We start from the raw sequence: 21,988 nt of genomic DNA, 5'->3' as shown, positions 1-21,988 counted from the left end.
GTAAAAATGACATCATGTCTTGCCCATTATAGATCCACATTTCTATCCATATGTATATGTACATACACACATATGTCTGGGACTCTTGGACTGGATTTAAGGAGCTTTTGCTTACGGCCAGAGCCTGTCTGTCAGCTTGTTTGTCGTGAGGTGTTGCAAACAGCACTGAGAGAGCCTGGAGGCAAAGGTTTAGTGCACCATGCATCCCCAGACATACCTGCATGATCCAAACTGCACACAGGGCTGAGGCAGCATCCTGAGAACCAGGAGGTGAGGCCTCCTGTGGCACCAGCACCCGACATAAAGCCCTTCCCCAGCTCGCAGGCTGCTTGGTCACAGGCTGTCACAGCACTACCGAGGCTAGATGAGGGTTCCTCAGAGCCAGGGCACAGAAATAGTGTGGAGAGGCAAAGTGTGAGTTACGAAATCTGGTGAGAACATCCAGAAATAGAAATAACACAAAAGTTCCAGTTCAGCAGAACTGAAAGCTTGCTGAGGCTCAGAGTGCAGAAAGCTGTTTGCCAGCTCAACTCACTGATGGCCTCGCTTCCAAGGGGAACATTTTTGTGGCATTTCTAGTTAGCTGTTTCGTTGACATGGTTTACATGGCTCTCATTTGCTGGAAGCACAGCAGCCAGTGAATGACAAGCTCCACTGAGTTTACAGATATATTGGGGAAAAAAAGAGTCACGGCTCGACAGTGGTGATGTGATGGTGTAAGGAAAGCAGTCACAGAGACCTGTTGGGGTTCTGCTGTATCAGACATTGAATTCCTCAGCTTTAGTGATGGGCTGGAAATGGCAGCATTGAACGTTCTTCACAGCACTAATGTTTGAGGGAGCACAACCTTAGATCCTCATGCAGCTTTTTGTTGATCTCAGTTTTAAACAGAAGAGGGTTTAATAACAAGGAGGTGTTTCTGGGAAAAGACCAGAGGGCTCCAGCATTCTTTTTAATCATGGTAGCAGTTTTAAAACAGATCCAAACCGAGGAGGCGAAAGATCTGTAACGAGACAGAAAGCCAGCCAGAAATAATCCTGCCTCTCAGCAGGGAGCAGTGCCTGACTTTGGCTCTAATCCAGCAAAGCAGTTAATTTGCTTATTATGCAAGCATGTAGCAGGATAATTGAATGGAGTCAGGTGAGCATATGCTCGTGTGCTTCTCCATATGGGAAATCATTTCAGTGTTTAGAAATAAGGGCGGAATGGAGGTGCTTTTCCTAAGATGAACCGTGCCTTGCAGAAAACACCTTGTTTTGCTCCAAGACAAGAAGAAGTGTCAAAAAAACCACCCAACTGAAATTCAGATAACCCAGAAAACTTTCAGGAGTCTTGTCATCAGGTGGTTACTCCAACATCTGAACTTCCCCACGTGCTGGGCAGAGAAGAGCTGGCCCAACGTGTTGGAGAGCAGGGGATGAGAGAGGAGGAGGATGCTGCACATTGGTGCTTCCTCCTGTTCTGACATCGGTTTGATTGGCTTAAATGTTTGCTGAGGTGTCTGCCAGGTGAGAATTGCAGCCCCCTGGTGCATCACCTGGTTGTGGCTACTGATGCTGAGCGTGGAGGGGCCGGGTGCATTGGCTCACGTGCCTCCTGGTTTACCTGCAGCAGTTCTCACTCGAGCAAAGGCAGACAGTACTGTTCAGCCCTTGATGTTCACAGGGCTGAGTTCAGAGTCAGATCTCCCCGAGTGGTGAATGGCAGCACTGAAAACAGCACTTCTGAGTTGTTCTGAGTTGTAACAACTTAGTACTAGAAGAAAGTGCTAGAAGAAGTTTGCAAGTGCTGGAAGAAGTAAAAGCCATTTGTTGTCCTTTGCACTGCAGCAGCATTTTCAGAGTGCCTTAACCCCACTGGTGGAGAAGTGAAAGGTATTTTAGCCTAGTAAGTGTGAAATAACTGTGTACTTAACCAGCAGCTTATGGGAAAACTGATTTGTTGTTCCTCTGCAGAAATGTCAGCATGCCGAGTGCAAACAGAGCCTCCTCTGGAGTGCTGCTGGGGTCTGCTGACCACAGTGGGCTGTTGTGGGGGAGAGAAAGGCAGCATTGTGCCACTGACAAAGGAGCACAGACAGGAGAGAAGGTTCACAAAGGGTCCCATGAATCTTTGGGTTGCATATGCATCAGGCAGTTTCTGCCCCCAGCCCTGCTATGGGCTGTTCATCTGCACAGGGCAGCTTTGCTGGGAGACCCTGCTGCCGCTTCCCCAGCTGACGGGGCTCAGAAGGTTGCTAAAGGAGGAGGGGGCAGCTTAAAACAACCCTTGGGCAGCAGAGGGTAGATGGTCAGTTTAGTGTTTGTGCTGACAGAAAACGTCCTGCATGGCAGTGCCTTTCCTAAGGTTTAGGTGTGTTAAACACTTCAGAGAAGTGTTCTCCCTGCCCTGAGGTGGCTGTTAGCTGCCTTTGCCCTGCCAGCCCGTGTTCACCTCCAGTGGAAATGCAGCCTAAGTGATTTAGATTCCTGTATGGTGTTTGAGACCACCTGGCATTGCCTCTTTCCTGGCACAGGGGCACTTTGTGAGGAGGTTAGCTTGGTTCTGGGCCCCTCACTCACTGCCACAGGGACATTGAGGGGCTGCAGCATGGCCAGAGCCGGGCACAGAGCTGGGGAAGGGGCTGGAGCACAAGGGTGCTGGGGAGGGGCTGAGGGGTGTTGAGCCTGGAGAAGAGGAGGCTGAGGGCAGACAGCAGCACTCTGACACTCCCTCACAGGAGGCTGCAGGGAGCTGGGGGTCGGTCTCTGCTCTCTAGTAATGAATGACAGGACACAAGGAAATGGGCTCAAGTTGCCCCATGGGGGGTTGAGATTGGAGCTGAGGAAGAACTTTCTCACCAAGAGGGTCATGAAGCATTGGAAGGGGCTGCCCAGGGAGGTGCTGGAGTCCCCATCCCTGGAGATATTCAGAAGACACACAGATGAAGCAGTGAGGGATGTGGTTTAGTTTAGTGACGAGCTTGGCAGTGTGAGGTGAGTGACGGACTTGCTGATCTTACAGGTCTTTTCCAACAGGAGCGGTTCTGTGAGGTGTCACTAGCTGAGAGCTGTCATTCTCACTGCCTGACTGTGCTGACAGCCCGATGCTCTCCCACAGAGGCAGTTGCAGCAGGCAGCTGCTGTGTCTGGATGGGGCGCTGCAGCTCAGGCGCAGCAACACCAGCCTCCAGATGTGGTGTGGCAGCTGTGACTCGCAGTGTGCCTTCTGTACTGTTGGCCAACAAGCAGCAGCTCCAAAGGCTGAGGTGCTGCTTGTGTTGCTGCCATCTCCATGTGGAACATGCCACGCTTGCTTGTGCTGGGCTTTGGTTGCGAGCTCCGTTCTCTGACGGAATGAAGCAGTGCATTGTGTTGGGTAACTGTCTGAGGTAGGAGCGTGATGGATGTGCTTTGATCAGCCTGGAGTTTCACTTGCCGCCTGACACTGGACATGAAAACATCTTCAGTTTGTCCAAAATACTCTTGTCTTTTGCTGTCTGCCCAGGTTGGCTCTTTGGAGCATCTTACAGTGCTGTGGCCACGTGAGCCGGAGCAGCGCGAGGGCTGTTGTAGTCAGACTTCACTCTCGGGTGGTCTGGGTGTGAGCTGTGTGGCCCGAGAGCACTGCCAGGTGGATGTACACATCATCACCACTGCATTTTCATACTGGATCCTCTTGCTGATAGGATTGCGTTGCACCTTTGCAGCTGATCTGTGACGGGTTGGCTTTGCTGGCACCCAAAGCCAGTGAGGAAGGAGCCTCTGTGGGTGGCTTTATAAAGCCACATTGTTCTTCTAGAACGGCGTGGGCTTAATGCAACCTAAAAACCGTCTTTCACAGCCTAAGTAGAGACAGAAGGGTTTTTTTTATAGCTGTGGTAACCCATTTAATCTTGCTTCTTGCACAGAATAATGCTAATAAAAGAAAGATCAGCCCTTCCTAGTCCCAGCCATGCTTCCAAATGACAGACCTTGGAAATGCATTCGAATATAAACGGCAACATATGGCTTCATGCGGTGGGATTTGATTTCAGCATTCCTCCTGGACCTTGGCCAATCTTCAGGCTGTAGGCTTCATCTACAGTTTCACTCTCTTTAATCTTCCAGGGTAAATTATATCATTTCGTGGAAGTCAGCTCTCTGTCTCTGGAAGCACACACGTTCCAGCACTGACTCATCCGATGGTAGTGTGAAATAGCTGTGAGCAGCCACCGAAAGCCGCAGGTTGCTGTTGCTTTTCCTCTTGCAGTGAGCTGCTGTATCCCAGCCAGCCAGGGCTGCTCCTGTCCTGAGCTTGGCACTTCTTTGCCGGGGCTGTGTCACGTTGGGTTGTCCCTTAACTGAATCAGTCCATCGTCAGTGGCTTGTAGCTGTTTATGTCGGCTTTTCTCGTCCATGTGGAACGGTTTTCGTTAGATTTCCCTCAAATCCATCCCTCTGGATTTTATTGTTGAGTGATCATATGCACCACTGTTACATTTGTTTGCACAATACATCGTTTTGTTCAAGTCAGCTTTGTTTTCCTGAGGTGGGTCCAAGAAGGACATGATTATTCAGAGCTCAAAGCTGAGATGAACCGCCTCTTTTTTTTCCCATTGTGTTGACTCTGAAGTGTTTTGTGGGGAGAGTCCAGAGAGCACTGGAAGAGTCTGTGATTGGTTGAACTGAGGTGAAGCCTCATCTGGAGTCCTGTGGCCAGTTCTGGGCTACCCAGTTCAGGAGAGACAGGGAAGTGCTGCAGAGAGACCAGTGCAGGGACACCAAGATGATCAGGGCACTGGAGCGTCTGTGTGAGGAGGAAAGGCTGCAGGACGTGGGGCTGCTCAGCCTGGAGAAGAGGAGACTGAGGGGGAACCTCAGCAATGCTGAGAAATCCCTACAGGGCGAGTGCTGAGAGGATGGGGCCAGGCTTTGTTGTGTGGTGGCCAATGGCAAAACAAGGGGCAAAGGGCACAAGCTGGAACACAAAAAGTTCCACTTAAACACAAGGAGCAAGTCCTTTGGTGCTGAGGTGAGGGAGCCCTGGCCCAGGCTGCCCAGGGAGTCCTTTGGGTTGAAGATCATGATAATCTGCTTGACCAACAAGCGTTATCTGTTTTTCATGAGGGTGCTTGCTTTGTTGTTCCAGTGTGTTTATTCTACCTTGTGAGTCTTTAAGGTTCAGCTGGAAACAGTTAAATGCAACTTCAGCGAGTGTTTGTGTGGACTTCAGCACCCTGCCTACCAGAGGCTGTGCGAGCTGAGGTTGCTGAGCCTGCACAGAGGCCACTGGTCACAGCTTGTGGCATTGTGGCTATGAATATTGATGGTAATATTATCCAAGAGTTCATCAGAGCCAGTGTGCCCATCCTCTCACATGGATGCGGTGGCAGGATTTCCATTGACGTCAGGTACTGACCACAGATATCTGAATAACAACCCAGTTGTGGCAGTTTTTGCTTTGGAATGGCAGAAGATGTATCACATACCACACAAGTATGTTTTATTCAGCCATAACAGAGAGCAGAAAGCGTGAGGAGAGGTCACCCAGCAGGCCACTCCTGGCAGAGCTCTGCAGGCCTCATGGGCAGCTCGGTTTGGGTCCCACTGAACTCCATGAGGTCTGCTCAGTGCCCTCATCTTTGTGTAGGTACCTGCTGTGAGACAGACACAGTTAGAACGAGGAAGCTGATGTGAGAATAGTAATAGCCCTGCTTTGTGAAGGACTCTGCCCTGCCGAGGCATCATCTGGAGTCTTGTGTCTAGTTCTGGGCTCCTCAGTTCAAGAGGAACGGGGAAGTGCTGGAGAGAGGTCGATGCAGGGACACCAAGATGCTGAGGGGCTGGCACATGTGTGTGAGGAGGACAGGCTGCAGGACCTGGGGCTGCTCAGCCTGGAGGAGGCTGAGGGGGGCCCTTATCAATGCTGAGAAATACCTAAAGGGTGGCTGTGGAGAGGATGGGGCCAGGCTTTGTTCTGTGGCGCCCAGTGCCAAGACAAGTGGTAATGGGCAGAAGCTGGCACAGGAGGAGAAAGTCCTTTGGTGCTGAGGTGAGGGAGCCCTGGCCCAGGCTGCCCAGGGAGGGTGTGGAGGCTCCTTCCTTGGAGGTCTTCAAAACCCACCTGGACATGTTCCTGTGCCCCCTGAGCCAGGGGAACCTGCTGTAGCAGGGGCTGGAGGAGCTCTGGGGGTCCTTTGCAACCCCACCATTCTGTGTGGTTCTATGTCTGTGTGGATTTGCTTTTGGGAGCATCTAGAAACCCCAGCTGAATATTTGCTTTCCTTGTGAGAGACACAAGCATTGAGATACACACAGAGAGCTGGCTACTCCCCTAGAGAGGTTAAAGAAGACGTAGCCTGTGCCCCCACCAATCCTTAATTACTCTTGAGTGGCTGGTTTCATATAACTACTGTGCCATGAGCTGGCTGCTAAGGGAAACAGCAGCTGATGTCTGGTGATTTTGGTGGAGATTGCTCTAGATCATTTGTGTGCTGGGAAAAGTAAGACTGAGCCAGAGAAGCTGCTGGGAAGTAATAAGACTTAAACAATATCCTGAGACCTGCTTTATCTTAGATCTTACTTCTCCCACCAGTTGCTCCTGTTTCCTGCCAACATCCCTATATTATGGCTCTGGTAATTCTGACCAGCTGATAGTTATGCTGCTGTCTTTCACTCCTCGTTTAGCTGGTGATATTTTTCTTCTTTCCCCCCCAGTAATCTGGTTGTCTTCCTAATTATGTTCTGTTACAGTGGAAAAACAGTTGTGAGTGGTCAGAGCCCTGCCGTGGCAGAGCCTGCTGCTCTTGTTGCTTACATGAGTACTGTCAGTGGGTGTGATTAAATTTTTAGGGTGAAAAGAGATGGAAAGAGTTATGTTATAGTTGTACCTGGCCCCTTAGACTTGCTGTGCACACTCTCACATCTGATTGTCCAGCTGCATTTGTCACAAGAAGTGCTTTTAGTGGGAGAGGAAATGTTGGACCTTAGAGGTTTTGAGCAAGCAGATAAGCTGCTTTTTTACATGGTTTACATGTCTACATGATTGTTGTGCTCTGGTCTTTCAAGCTGTAGCTGAAGAAAGACATGGTGATTGTTTTGTGTAGGTGTGTGGTGAGAAGCAGCGCTTTGAGAAGCTGATGGAGCACTTCCGAAACGAGGACAACAACATCGACTTCATGGTGAGTGCTACTTACCATCAGCAAGCCTTGCTTTCGGTGTTGCACCCTGAGATGTGTCTGCCTTGTGAATCCTTGCTCTGTAATTACCACAATGCAACTGTTTGTGTATTCCAAGCCACATAACATGCACAATTTCGTTTTTAGCCCCTGTTCAGCTCAGTAATCCTCAGGGAACTCCTCGTGCCACAGCAGAGGTAAGAGGAAGGGCACTTTGGTTGTGTCTGCTATCTCGCTGAGGCAAGGCAGCAGCTTCTGCAAGTATCAAGATGCACATTCTGTCCCTGTGCCAACATCCTCAGTCACAGACAGGGAAGTGTGGGAGAGACTGGCTGCAGCTGCTGTCTGTCCCTATCTGCTGATAAATATAGTGGGAGCGCGCACCACTTTTGGTTCCTCAGTGTGCATATGCATGATTATTCACCAAATCCACTTCCCCTGGAGCACAAGGACGGGGGAACAGCGAGAGAGGAAGCTCTGGCTGCCACCCACCGTCACCAGTGCCAGCTTGCACGTTGGCAGCATGTGGAAAGCAGAGGTCCTGAGGATGAGCGAGCTGGATACGTGTCCCATAGCAAGAATACTTGTGTGTGTGTTTCTCTAAAGTCTCTGGCAAATGAGTGATTGTGTCAGAAGTGGGAGAAAATTAATTTAATGAGAACACAGATGGTCAGTGCAGTCTCCCTTGCTCCACTTGTGCCCAGTGCCTAAGATCTGATCCTGTTTTGAGGTGAATGCAGAGCAGGAGGGCTTTCCAGTTGTTCTGCCGAGGCCTCTGATGAGCATCTGTGACACCTCACACAGTTCTAGCACTGAGCTTTGTGTTACAGACCACTTTCTACCAGGAGTTAGGTGTTAGAGCACCCAGTGTGGTGTATTCTACAGGCTCTGCTGTCAGTGGCCTGCAGCCCTGATGGCCATGGCATGCTCTCACCCTTGAGAGGACGGCAGGATCTGAAGGAGGTGGAGTGAGTGATGAGGAAGGATGGCTCTTGTCTTTGAAAAGAAAAGCTTCCAGTGATCCCTGCAGTTTTACTCAAGCTAGCAAGCTGCTGTCAGTAACTCCCTGCCGTGTTACAGCTGGTTTTGTTCCTTATTCCTGCAGTCCCAGTAAGGACATGTTGGTAATCACAGTATACATTAAATATTCTCAGATGCACATGCAATTTAGTCTGTGATTTAACAGAAAGGTTTGTCAGTCCTCAACACCCAACTGAGTCGTTTCTGCTGTGCTCACAGGGAGAGGTGATCATATCTGGGGAGCAGGAGAGCAGCACAGCTCCATGCAGCCTGGGAGCAAGGCAGGGGCAGTAGCCTGCAGCCAGCCACCTTGGTGTGAGCTGCACCATTTGTCCACTCTTTGTACAATTAAAATCATCAACCCCTCATCTTTATGTAACACGCCAAGCGGTGTATTGTAAGGTTATAATAAGGAACATGCATGTGTGTCTCTGTAGAAGCCTGGTGAGCTGTGGGCATTCAGCATCCATGTGGATGGCCTCTGAGAGAATTCCCTGGTCCTCTGAGGCCATAGGTTGGAAATAGGGGTGAAATTTGCAAGACTTGCCCAAGTACTAATAAAGTCTACATCTTTGGGCCATTTCCACCAACTAAGGGCTGTATGAAGAGCCTAAAGAGAGGAGGGAGAGCTCGTGATGGAAGCTTTGGCAGATGCACTGGTTCTTGTCACCATCTGTGCCTCAGGAGCTCCATGTGCTGCTGCCACGTGCCCAGGGCAGACACAGCTCCCTCCACAGCTCAGGATGAAAGGGGTGCTGGACATAACCTTAAAACTCCAGGACATAACCTTAAAACTTGAGTAATTCAAGGAGCTGCAATGACTGAACATAAACAAGGAGCCGTTCGTGCAGGAGCCAGCTTGCACGCTGCCCTAAGTGGAGAAGGCAAGGGAGCCTGAAAGGGCTGTGCTTCATTGCATGGACTGACAGGGAGGAAAGAGCCACAGAAAGGCAGAAGTAATTTAGAGAAGGTTCCTGTTTTTGACACTGACTTCCTTCATTTTAAATGCAGCTTTTCTTAGATGAATTCTCTTTGACTTGATAAATTCCTCAGTTGTGCACGTCAGATCTGAGAGAGGAAATGAGACTTTGGCTCTGAAGCTGCAAGAGCCAAAGCAAGTGCAACAAAGCACTTCTGAAGTAGGACAGTTAGGCTCTGGGTGATAAGACAGGACAGCAGGGTTCAGCCAGCACCAGCACTAGGAGGAAGCAGAGCTGGACACAGCAACTGGAAAGGGTCCTGCAGAGCCTCGAAACCTGAGATTAAGTTTCCAGCTGCATGTTTCAGTTGTTTGTGTAAGAGATGGGTACATAGCAAGAGGTGAGGATGAGGCATCCCAGGAGCTCCTGGATGAGCTTCTGACCATATTCCTTCCTCTCTTCCTTGGGTTTTGCATCATCTGGGGCTAAAGTGATTTTGAATAGAGTGATTAAAGCTGGTCGGGGTCTGTGTGGGAAGGTGTAGCCGAAAGGTTTTGACTGACCTTTGTTGTGTGTCTGTGGTCCCATTTCCTCCAAAACTGAGCTGTGCTGGCCAGTTGGACCAGGAAAGGTTTTATGGCAGCTCAGTGGCTACTGGGAGCTCTGTCTGGGAGGAGCAGCCAGGGACATCCTGGCCAGACCCATAGTTAAAAGCCACCAGGCAGCAGATGCCTGCCCCTGAGTGTATGCTCTGGGCCCTGTGGCAGATCACAGAGCTGCCCCATTTCCTGCAGCACACTGGTGACCCAGAGTGGTCTTTGGTTCTTGCTTCCCACAAAATGACCCAGAGATGTGGGGTCTCCCAGAGGCCTGTCCTGAAGGCAAAGTCACCTGGCTTCAATTTGATTTCCTCAGGTTTGCTCTGGAAATCAGGGATGTAGCTGAGCAGATGCTGAGGAGCTGGTACCAGCCCTCTTGCAGTGTTGCTGGCAGGACAGGATTTTGCCCTTGACAAACCCAGCAAGGACTTGAGGCAGCTCAGAGGGTGCAGACACGATCGCGTGTGAGCTGGAAGGGGGCTGGGGATGTCTTGGCAGAGCAGGATTTGGCCGTGCTTCGTGTTCAAGGCAAGGGCAAACCTTTGGAGTCTGTGGCCCAGTTCCCACCGCTCTGCAGGAGGTTTCCCCCACTGCTCATACCCTCTTCACTCGAGAGACTTTTCCTTTGCTGTGCTGGGATGTGTTTGGATGCCAACTCCTACGCTCTGGTCCCTTGTTGGGTTACCAAACCACAGCTTTGTGCTTTCTGCAAAGAAAGCCCCATCTCCTAAACTAGGGGCTCCACTTGCAAAACCCACCATCTCACTTTCACAAGCTGTTTCAGGAACGGCAGTGTTTGTGTGCCTGTAGGGTGTGTGGCACGGCCAGCCCTCACTGCCACCACTGAAGGAGCGCTCCGAGACACGATTTAATCCCCTGGAACCCCGTCTTTCCCTTTCTCACAGCAGACAGACACCCTGTAAGCCTGAATCCAGCTCTGGCCTGGAAAACAAAGGCTGCAGAACAGTGGTTTCTCGTTGTAGTAACCACAGGGAGAGGTGGGGACTCGCTGGGGGGCCCTGTGGGGCAGTCCGTGCCGTGGCTGCCGTGACGGGCAGCGCTTGTCCTTGCAGGTGGCCTGCATGCAGTTCATCAACATCGTGGTGCACTCCGTGGAGGACATGAACTTCAGGGTCCACCTGCAGTACGAGTTCACCAAGCTGGGCCTGGATGAGTACTTGGATGTGAGTATGGTGGATGTCCTCCCGTGGCAGCCCCACGGCTCAGGCCTAACCCTCCTTCACCCGGCCGCTTTGGGGAGGGCACAGCAGGGCTGTCCCAGTGCCTTGGCTGCTGGCTGGGGGCCGTGGCCTGGAGCCACCCCTGCAGAAGAAGAATCAGCTGTAACATACTGCAATTACAGGCTGGCAGCTATATTTATCCTTTCTCCTTATAACAAGGGGAGGATGAACCGCAGCGTCCCTGCCCCTGCCACGTCCCTGCCCTCCAGCCGTGGGCTGCACCCAGCTCAGGTGCCACCAAGGTCCCCTCTGTCTCTGTGGGGATAAATCCTCCTTTGAGTTTTGAGACTGCACAAGGGAAAAGAGGGCTCATGTTGACGAGGGACTGATTTGTCCCTGCTGACTTCTGCTCAGGAGAGAGGTGTTTTGCAGTCTACAAGAAGTATTTGTCCATGGTGATACTGAGCACAGGTCTGTTTGGGGTCCCAGAGTGGCACAAACCCTGCAGTCCCTTGGGAAGAGGCAGAGCAGTTGAAAGTGTGCTCTGATGTTACCTTTGGAGATAAGGCTCATTTGGAACAGCAAACCCAAGCAAAGTCGGTGAGAGCAATGGGAGGGTTTGCACCAACTGCTTTGAACCCAGACATGTGCCTCACCTCAGCCTAGTGGCCACTGAGCTGGTGGCCACTGTGGGCAGCAGCAGGGTTATCCCCACCAGCCTTACACTGTCCCAGGGCCAGGTGGTAGGTTCAGACCTTGCCATGGCCAAGGAGCAGGCAGTAATATGCTCTGGAGTACCAGAAGATAGGCTACTGCTGAGCTCAATGGGAAAGCTCTGGTTGTTTCATCATTTACGAGCCCAAGCAACATTCAAATGCAAAGTGTGGTCCTGGGTGGTGGGAGCTCAGCCCTCTGCCCCCACCCTCCCCTCCCAACACCTTTCTGTGCTTGGATTTGCAGAAGCTGAAGCACACAGAGAGCGACAAGCTGCAGGTGCAAATTCAGGCTTACCTGGATAACGTTTTTGACGTGGGAGCGTTGCTGGAGGATGCTGAAACCAAGAATGCAGCCCTGGAAAGAGTTGAAGAACTGGAAGAAAACATTTCCCATGTTAGTACCAGCCTTTGTTACCTTGATCTCTGCAGTAGTTGAGAGCCCACACTGTGCATGGGCTTTGCTGCTGCCCGTGTTGGGAGCTGGAAGCACAGGCGCAGCGAGGATACAGCCTTGGGGCTGAGGTTCACTCAGAAAAAGCCTTATTGCTACTGAGCTTTTGGACTAGGGGAATAACCAGAGATTTGCTAAACAAGGACTCTGGGAGGTGTCAGGCAGGTAAACTGCCTAGAATCACAGAATCCTTTAGAAAAGAGCTTTAAGATGAGAGTCCAGCTGTCCTGGGTGCATCCGTGCTCTGTTCTGCCTGCTCTAGTTAACCAGCGCTCCACTTGCTACAAAGATTTGTTCACAAGCTGTGGGGTCACTTGGCTCACAGAGCCTCTGCCTCTGAGTCTTAGGAGCTGGGGAAGCTAATTGAGATAGAAGTGAAAGTTCTTCAGCAATGCAAGTGGAGCAGATAACCATCCCAGCTGTGCCTTAAAACACAGTGCTGGGCTCAGGAGGGAGGCACTGAAAAGCAGTGCTGTGCAGACATCCAGTGTTTGCTCGTGGCTTTTCTGTCCTGTGCGTTCTTGGCGTCAGCTATTCAGTCCAGGAAACAGGGCTTGGCTTTCTGACAGTCAAAGTGGTGATCTGTACTTCAAATGAATCCTGAAGAGATCATCATTCCCTTACCGTTCCTGTATCACCAGCACTGAGAACAAGCATGTCCTTAAAGCAACTTGCTGTGCAGTATTTGCCCCTCTGAGGTGCCCTTTGGTGAGAGACGAGTGCTGCTGTGGACACAGCACAGTTTGCTGTGTACATCTGCTCCTTTTAGCTGTTTAGCAGCTGAATGGTTTCCTCTGGTGACAGATCCTAAGGGCTTGCTTCTGATCTCTTGTTACATGAACTAGACTCATCTCAGGAGTGCACACACGATTCCAGCATGTTTTGGCAGAAACACTAATGACAGTGTTGCAGAGGTTTTTCCTCTCCAAACCAGGGCGGCCCAGTGCCACCTCACAGCCTCTGCAGCCTCACCTGGGCCCACGTGCTCGGTGGCAATGGGCAGAGCCAACAAGAGCTGTGGGGCTTTCAGCTCTCAGGTTTGTGGGGCTGGCAACAAATAACAATGGATCCAAAGCCAATGCAGGAAAGAAAAAAGAAAAGAAAGCCTTTCATTCATGACTGATCAAATTAGGCTCATGGTGGGAGGGGAGGTTTCTAGGTTCCACCGTTTCAGCATCTCTTGGTTTTGCCTGAGTGACATTGTGGTGTTCTGTAGGGTTTGAGGAGGTCAGGTCAGGCTTAGTGTGTATGGAAACAATTGCTTTTTAAGTGCTTTATTGTAGAGTAGGAGAGGTTTCCAGCTACTGTCCAGCCAGATTACCAGCTGGTCATAGCTGAAGGGTACCATTCATCACCAGAGGATGTCCCCTGATGGCACGCAGGAGCCGTTTCCCTTCTCAGAGAGGCTTCAGGGTTAGGTGGGATGTCAGTAACCTACCACACACCACTGCTCCACCCAGCCTTCCTGACTAATATGTGAGCTGAGGAAACTGCTGTTGTCCCCTTACACCATCTGTTTGTCTTTGGAATGACAGTTATCTGAGAAGCTCCAAGACACAGAGAACGAAGCCATGGCGAAGATTGTGGAACTGGAAAAGCAGCTCATGCAGAGAAACAAAGAACTGGATGTGATTCGGGTAGGTACGATGGGGCAGCTGGGGCTGGGGCCCCTCTCCAGCGAGTCATCTCCTCTGTGCTTGGTGTACAGGTGCTAACAACTCTTCTCATGTGCCAAGGGACTTCTCTCAGCCTTCCTGATTTTAAACCTCAGCTCAAGTAGAGTTACTAGTGTGTGCACTCGAGGATGGACATGAAACTCCTTAAATGTGCCAGCAAATCAGTGAATGGGTCAGGTGCATCATAGAACTCAGGTCTGGAGCATCTGTGTTTGGGGTTTGGCACGTGTGGATAGCTGAGGCTGTGCAGGGGCGTTGGGGATAGACCTGCAGTCCTCCTGACTTGGGCTGCACAGCAGCAGGACAGGAGCAAGTGCCCCGTGTCTGTGCACAATCAGACTCGTTACACCTTGATGTACAGTCTTAGTAGCAACAAAAATGAATGTGAACTGACTTCAGCTTAAACATCACCCCAGAATGCATCAGCTTCTAGGCCTCCTCTGAGTGTCTGCCCCGGGTACCTGCAGGCACAGTCTCCCCTGCAGACCAGGAGCTCTGTTCCTGCTTCCCTTTGCGGGTCAGCACCTGCTCAGGCACAGCACCCAGCCAGGTGTCAGGTACTCTCTGGTGGAGTGAAAGCTGAGGAAGCATCCCCACACTAGATGAGGAGAGATTCTGCAGCCCCAGGTGCTGGTGCCTCCCAGGGCTCAGTACTCTGCACTGCCTCGCTGCCACCTTGGGAAACACCCAAAGTGGGTTCCTGCTCACCAAGGAAGATGTACAGTTTGCACCAGAGCTCACTGTTAGGGAGGGCTGTGCTGTTTCTGGGCTTGGTGTTCTGTTTTGTGCAAACCCCCTGTTTCTGTGGTGCTCTCAGGAGATCTACAAAGATGCAAACACTCAGGTTCACACCTTGAGAAAAATGGTGAAGGAGAAAGAAGAAGCCATCCAGCGACAGTCAACGCTGGAGAAGAAGATCCATGAACTGGAGAAGCAGGGAACCATTAAGATCCAGAAGAAAGGTGATGGTGACATCTCCATCCTTCCTGTTGCTCTGGCCTCTGGGATGGTGCCAGCAGGGTCGGAGCCTGTGGCTGGCACATGTCTCACGCCGGTGTCTGGAGCTGCATCTTCAGTGCCATTGCCACCACCTCCACCACCGTTACCTCCCTTAGCAGCGGCGCCCGAGGCAGGTGAGAAGCGCTTTGTCCCTGAGATGTGGGCTGGCCCGGAGCTGGAGGTGGAGTTTGTGTTGCCAGGGGCAGTCACAGCAGCCTCATGCTGACAAAAGCACCCTCAGCTGTAGCCAGCATGCAGGTCCTGGCACCTTGGGGCGGCTGAGGGTGCCGAGGTGCCCAGCTGTGCTCACACTCTCGCTCATGGGTGGCTCCCCTGATCCATTTCTGAGCCCTTCAGCTCACAGGAAGAAATCCTGGCTTCTGTCCTTAGAGTGGTTTCTCCCTGGATGAGTGCACTGAAGTACTTTGGTGAATGGTGCAGAGAAGGCTTGTGTGGGTGCAGTGGTGGAGGGAGGTGTGTAGCAGGGGACAGGGGGGTGTCGGGACAGCTTCTGGGTGCACTTGGTGACATTTTGGTTTGAGCCAGCAATGTGCCCTTGTGGCCAAGAAGCCAATGGCAGCCTGGGATGCATCAAGAAGAATATGGGCAGCAGGTCAAGGGAGGTTCTTCTCCCTCTCTACTCTGCCCTGCTGAGGCCTCATCTGGAGTCCTGTGTCCAGTTCTGGGTTCCCCAGCTCCAGAGGGACAGGGAACTGCTGGAGAGAGGCCAGTGCAGGGCCACCAAGATGATCAGGGGACTGGAGCATCTTCCTGATGAGGAAAGGCTGCGGGACCTGGGGCTGTTTAATCTGGAGGAGACTGAGGGAGGATCTTAGTTACAAATATCTAGAGGGTGGGTGTCAGGAGATTGGGACATCCCTTTTTTCTATAGTAGCTACAACAGGACAAGGGCTGATGGGATGAAGCTGGAACACAAAAAGTTCCACTTAAATATAAGAAAAAGCTATTTCAGTGTTTCGGTGAGGGAGCCCTGGCACAGGCTGCCCAGGGGGTGTGGAGGCTCCTTCCTTGGAGGTCTTCAAGACCAACCCGGACACGTTCCTGTGTGACCTGATCTAGGTGACCCTGCTTCTGCAGGGGGATTGGACTAGATGATCCCTAAAGGTCCCTTCCAACCCCACCATTCTGTGATGCTATGCTTTTGGTGGACATGGCTGTACCATCTCACCTTCCCTTTGCTGCAGTGCACAACGGCCCCGTGTCAGCGCCGATGCCGCCTCCACCGCCGCCGCCCCCGCCGCCCCCGCCGCCTCCCCTGCCCGGCCCGGCCCTGGAGACAGCCCCCACGGCCCCGCTGCCCCCGCCACCCCCGCCCTCAGCACCCCCCCTGCCCGGGACAGCCTCTCCCACCGTGGTGTTCAACTCAGGCCTGGCAGGTAAGACACCCTGCAGCAGCTCCGGTGCCGAGTCACCCGAATAGCACCATCTCGTGCCTGGTACACCGAGGGGTGGTTATGAGAGGAAGGAGCGTTTATCAGCCAGATGCCTCTGGTTTGGCCTGGGACAGGTGGCTGCTGCAGTGAAGCTCAAGCTACTTGTGGCTAAAGCCAGAAATAGTTTTCAGACGTGCTCGTTTTTGGCTGGAAGCAAACGAAAGATGGTTTGGGGAGAAGCACAGAACCTGCTGGGTCTGATTTCTCCTGCAAACTTTGTGGAGGAATATCTGTGCAACAAAAAAAGGCAAGCCTTTTGTAACTCCTTGGAAGGGAGGGAAATGTGCTGGCTGTGTCAAATCGTGTATCTCTGCACCCTGTGACACGTGCCAGGCAAGGAAATGCTAATTGGTATCGTGCTGTTCCCCCTCCAGAGCTCTCCAAAGCACCACAGGAGTCCAGAGGGACCCAGGAGCCCTGGTTAATAGCTTTCTCTTTTTAAACCTGGTGAAATATTCCAGCCTTTAAAGTTTCCTCTGAAAGTGAAAAGGAGGGTCCCAGGGTGTATTACAGGGGGAAGAAAGGGAAGCGTGAAAGGTGCAACACACGGCTGAGGTTTGGGGCTGGTCCCAGCCCCGTGGGCTCGATGGGTTGGCAGAGCAGGACCGTGGGGGTGGCTGTGGGGGTGCTGGGGGCACGGGAGCTGCCTGAGCAGGAGGAGTTGTGCCACTGGATGCCCAGACGCTGCCTGAGCCCAGTGTCCTTGCAGCATCAGCTGGGTGGGGGCAGAGGGGCAGCCCTGCCTCGGCTCAGCATCTCCCTCGGGTGCTTGGGTGAGCTGCCACAGGCAGGTGGGATGGATCTGGGGTTGTGCAGTGGCTTAGGAGAGGGGAGGAGAGTGAAAGTGCCTTTTCTTGACAGGATGGCTGAGCAGCAGGGAGCGTTTCTTGGGGTAGGAGCCTTCTGAGTCAGAGGGGAGTCAGTGAAATAACCATCTTTGCTTTTCTGACCTTCTCTAACATTATTTTCTCTGTTCCTCCTGCTTCCTGCTAAGATGGGCCAATCAAGCTCTTCTGTAGGTTGCTCTCTGCTAAGTATTTACCTCCCTCTCCGCGTGTCTCTGTGCTGTGCCCGTGTGTGTGCCCGTGGACTCGCGTGGGCGGTGGGAGGGTGACGGGGAGGGGGAAGGCTGGTGCAGGGGCTTGCTGGCCAGAGCTGTGGGGACGCTGCCAACCATCCAGATTTGGCACCCAGGAGGCCCTGGTGCAGCAAAGCACTTCAGCAAGTAATGAAGAGGTGCAGTGTCTGTTGAACCATCCTCAAGGATGGGCTTTTCCTGCTGAGGCTGAGGGCTGAGCTGCGGGCGGTTCGCAGGCTGCACGTGGGCTCTGCGGGGTCTGGCCCCAGCCATGCCCAACCCCACTGCTGGCAGCTCCCCACCTCCCAGGAGCATCACCTCCCCAGGGCTCTCTAATGGAGGAGGAAGGGAAATTGTAAGAGGTTTTGATTAGGCACATTAGGAGCTCGCCCACGAGGCAGGCAGCTTCCTTTCTGTCCTGAAATAACCCAGGCGCAGCTAATAACCTATTCTGATGGATGCATCGGTGGAAAATGGTTTGGGTGGTTTTGATTCATGGCTTTTTCAGATGGAAAAAGCTTTATTTTGTACTTCAGGAATTGTTTTGAAGCAATCACATTAATTAAGCAGAGAGTAGAGCTCCGTTTGCTTCCGATGGGCAGATGGATCACGTGTCTTCCAGCTGGATAAATGCAACTCTCACAATACACAGCTGGGTATGGTGAACGGTCCCTGCTACTCACTTATGGTTCTTTGTGTCTTGCCAGTAGTTTATTCTTTGTGATGTCCCTGCAGAGTGAGCCTGAGCAGGAGAGGGACGTGGACACACAGCTCGATTCTTGTTTGAAAAGCAGAATGACAAACAGAGGGATGTGTTCAGCCTCCACCCGTCTCTGGTGGGCACAGGGCTGTGCCCTCAAATCGTGCTGTCTGTGTCCTGGCAAAAACCCCACACGTACAGGATTGTTACAGGACAGTTGTTTGCTCAAGTGCTTTGCAAGCTGGGAACCTGGCCATCTCCTGAAAGCTGCCTGCCTCGCTGCCAGCGGCCCCCGCCGCGGGCTCAAGGGCTCTCCTTCCCAGCTCTGGGGAGGAAGGATCAGGGATTCTGTTCCACGTGTGCAGCTTTGTGTATTTTCTGGCTAGTTCAGGAGCAAAGTGTTGATTGATCACTGCAGTGAACATCCTGATTTTGTAGCAACTAGCGACCTCATGTTCACAAGCAGACACAGAGGAATGAGCCTGTGACTTACAGAGATTGCTCGTGGCCTTTCCAGACCTGGGAGCAATAGGAATGGGAAAGTGTTCTTTTCCTTCCTCCAACATTGCCCTTTTGTACACTGCTCACAGATGAATGAGGAGCAGTCAGTCCTCGTTTTGACAGCTCCTCTGTGTAAGTTCCTAACTGATTTACTGGTTCTGCACAGTGCAGGACGATTAAACCTTGTCTAAGCTCACGCCTGCTGCAGCCTGTTGGCTTTAAAAGACAAACCTGGTGAGAAGCAGCCCTGCCCCATTGCAGTGGGAGAGGCTGCTCCTTGTACCAAAACCTCGGGGAAGGAGCTTGGTTTTCTTCTTGTCACCTGTTCTGCGTTGAGTTTTGTGACAGGATCACAGATGAGCTCGCACCAGGGTGGGCTCTGAGCCAGCACAGCAGGGTTAAATCCGACCACTCAGTCACTTTCCTGTAGCATTTAAAAATAGCCTGAGCTTGTAAATCAATGCAGACAACGTGTGCTAATAAAGCAAGGACACATTTCCTTCAGTGATGTTTGCACAGCCTCTGGTGCAGAGGCTGGGCCTGGCTGAAGCCCCTCGAGGCAGCGGGAGCTCCCCAGGCTTCCCAGCCTGGTAACTGAGCTCTGGCCGGTTCTGCCTCCTGTACTGACGAGCCGACCCGAGAGCTGCGCTCTGGGCACACAGGGGGGCTTGCAGCACTTGGGGGATATGTCATCTGCTCTCCTCTGGTGTCTTCAGCTGTGAAAATCAAGAAGCCCATCAAGACCAAGTTCCGCATGCCCGTGTTCAACTGGGTCGCGCTCAAACCCAACCAGATCAACGGCACGGTCTTCAACGAGATCGATGACGAGAGGATCCTGGAGGTACGAGTGCTGGAGCACCAGTGCTGGGTGGCCTTGGCAGGGACAGGCTGCAGCAGTTGTTGGGGCAAACGAGCAGCCTGAGGGGTGAGCTCATTCATGTTACAAACACATCAAGGGTGGGTGTGAGGAGGCTGGAGCCAGGCTGTGCTCAGGGATGGCCAATGACAGGACAAAGGGCAATGGGGACAAGCTGCAACAGAAGAGGTTCCCAAGAAACATGAGGAAAGCTTCTTCCCTGCTGAGGTGAGGGAGCACTGGCAGGGGCTGCCCAGATGGGCTGTGGAGTCTCCTTCCATGGAGACATTCCAACCCATCTGGATGAGTCCCTGTGTGCCCTGCTCTAGGTGGTGCTGCTCTGGCAGGGGGGTTGCACTGGGTGAGCTTTGCAGGTCCCTTCCAGCCCTTGGGAGTCTGTGGTTCTGTGGCTCATGGGGTGGCTGCTGGTAGCCAGGGGGTCAGTGTGAGCGCTGCAGTGGAGGGGTAGGAGTGGGAGCTGGCAGCGTGGGCTAGGCAGGGCACATCCCAGTTGTGTGTGTTTGTTGGTAACGGGTCAGCCAAGGTGAGGAAGGTGTGTTTTTGCAGCCTCAGGTTGCTGCTGGGGTGTGTAGAGGCTGGATGCCAGGGAAGGGGAAGCTGAGTGAGTGCAGCACAGAGCTGGCTGGGCAGGGCTGGCCCGTGCCTCATGCTCGTGCCTTCTGGGCAAAGCACGAGGGCTCACCTGCAGATCCTCCTGAACTTCTGAGTGTGTCTGGGGCTGTTGGGGGCAGAGGACAGGCTCCCTGCTCGCTGACTCCACCCTGCAGCCCCCGATGGAAGGGCTGTGCTGGAGCGGGGGCTGCTGCACGGGTGCTGCTGCGGTTCTGGCACGGGAGGGCTGAACCACGTTCTTTCCTTTTAAGGATTTAAACGTGGACGAGTTTGAAGAAATATTCAAAACAAAAGCCCAAGGTCCAGCCATTGATCTTACCTCAAGCAAGCAGAAGATCACTCAGAAGGGGTCGAACAAAGTGACGTTACTGGATGCCAACAGGGCCAAAAACCTCGCCATTACTTTAAGGAAAGCGGGCAAGACGGCGGACGAGATCTGCAAAGCCATTCACGTGTAAGTGAAGCTCTTGTCAGCAGGGGAATCCTGAGTGGCATTTCCTGCCATTTTGGTGAGTGGAATGGTTGTGAATTGGCAGCTGATGTAAATGTATTTGCATCTGGAAAGAAATCCAGGAGTAAGGATGAAACCATCCTGAATTCCCTTGAACTGGAGTAAAGGCCTTGCAGTTCTGCACCCCTTCAGCCACAGCACGTTAACACTTCTTTCATTAGAGAAGTTAATTCTTCCACAGTATGCCATGGCATACCACATCACTTACTCTGTTTGCACAGTACTTGCAGCTGTGATGAACACAAGCCAGCAGTGTGCCCAGGTGGCCAAGGAGGCTGGTGGCATCCTGGCTTGTATCAGAAATACTGTGGCCAGCAGGGCTGGTCCCCTGTGCTCAGCATTACTGAGGCTGCAGCTCCAGGGCTGTGTTCAGTGCTGGGCCCCTCACTCACTGCCACAGGGACACTGAGGGGCTGCAGCGTGGCCAGAGCCGGGGAAGGGGCTGGAGCACAAGGGTGCTGGGGAGGGGCTGAGGGAATGGGGGTGTTGAGCCTGGAGAAGAGGAGCCTGAGGGGACACAGCAGCACTCTCTGACGCTCTCTGACAGGAGGCTGCAGCGAGGTGGGGCTTGGTGTCTGCTCCTGAGTGAGAGGACAAGAGCAAACAGCCTCAGGTTGCCCCAGGGGAGGCTGAGATTGGAGCTGAGGCAGAACTGTTTCCCTGAGAGGGGTGTCAGCCCCTGTGCCAGGCTGCCCAGGGAGCTGGGGGAGTGCCCAGCCCTGGAGGGATCCCAAAGCCGTGGAGCTGAGGTGCTGAGGGCCAGGGGTCAGTGCTGGGCTGGGCAGGGTGAGGGCAGGGCTGGGACTGCAGCAGCTTCAGGGGCTTTTCCAGCTGAAATGATTTTCTGACACTATGATTTGTGAGCCTCTGGCCCGGTTAAAGCAAACTGCTGTTTGCTCCTGCCCACTTATCTCGTGGGATGCATCAAGTTGTGGGGGTGAATGACCACATGTGGAAGCAGAAGCAGCCCAGCAGCACCATCCATTCACATCAGCACAGTCACCTGCTCACAGCCTCACACTCGGGGCCGTGCCCCCACCCTGCCAAGCCAGCGGGGCCGGAGCGGCTGCCCAGCGCCCCCGTGGTTCCTCCCCGCTTCTCCATCGCTGCGTGTGGCGCTTGGCCCCAGCGGCAGCCCACGGGCTTTGTCCTCCCGCAGGTTCGACCTGAAGACGCTGCCGGTGGATTTCGTGGAGTGCCTGATGCGGTTCCTGCCCACGGAGAACGAGGTGAAGGTGCTGCGGCTGTACGAGCGCGAGAGGAAGCCCATCGAGAACCTGTCGGACGAGGATCGCTTCATGATGCAGTTCAGCAAGATCGAGAGGCTCATGCAGAAGATGACCATCATGGCTTTCATAGGCAACTTCGCAGAGAGCGTCCAGATGCTGACCCCGGTGAGTAACTCCCTTCACAAAGAGGAATCAGCCACGCAAGTGGAAGGTGGTTTGCACGCTCTTTGTTTCCCTGTGTCGGTGACCGATGTCCCAGGGGCTGTTTGGTTGTGCCCTGGGCTGCTCCTCACCCTCCTCTTTACCCTGTTCAAGTTTAAAGCCAA

At 52.9% G+C, this 21,988-nt stretch overlaps 1 protein-coding gene across 5 annotated transcripts in view; it reads left to right on the top strand.

The window, feature by feature from the left end:
• Positions 1-21,988, top strand: part of FMNL2 (formin like 2) — a 140,187-nt gene that overhangs the window by 107,914 nt on the left and 10,285 nt on the right. For all 5 annotated transcript variants that reach the window (XM_062004691.1, XM_062004689.1, XM_062004690.1 and 2 more), the window contains exons 10-18: positions 7,067-7,141; positions 10,751-10,861; positions 11,819-11,968; positions 13,561-13,662; positions 14,519-14,834; positions 15,906-16,097; positions 19,150-19,274; positions 20,174-20,376; positions 21,593-21,827. In XM_062004691.1, coding sequence (XP_061860675.1) covers positions 7,067-7,141; positions 10,751-10,861; positions 11,819-11,968; positions 13,561-13,662; positions 14,519-14,834; positions 15,906-16,097; positions 19,150-19,274; positions 20,174-20,376; positions 21,593-21,827 — 1,509 coding nt within the window. The remainder of the gene's footprint in view (positions 1-7,066; positions 7,142-10,750; positions 10,862-11,818; positions 11,969-13,560; positions 13,663-14,518; positions 14,835-15,905; positions 16,098-19,149; positions 19,275-20,173; positions 20,377-21,592; positions 21,828-21,988) is intronic.

This window comes from Colius striatus, chromosome 11 (genome assembly GCF_028858725.1).
Source record: "Colius striatus isolate bColStr4 chromosome 11, bColStr4.1.hap1, whole genome shotgun sequence".
In the NCBI taxonomy this organism is placed as follows: domain Eukaryota; kingdom Metazoa; phylum Chordata; class Aves; order Coliiformes; family Coliidae; genus Colius; species Colius striatus.
Note: the sequence above shows the minus strand (reverse complement) of the source record. Positions and strands in the feature narration are given on the sequence as shown.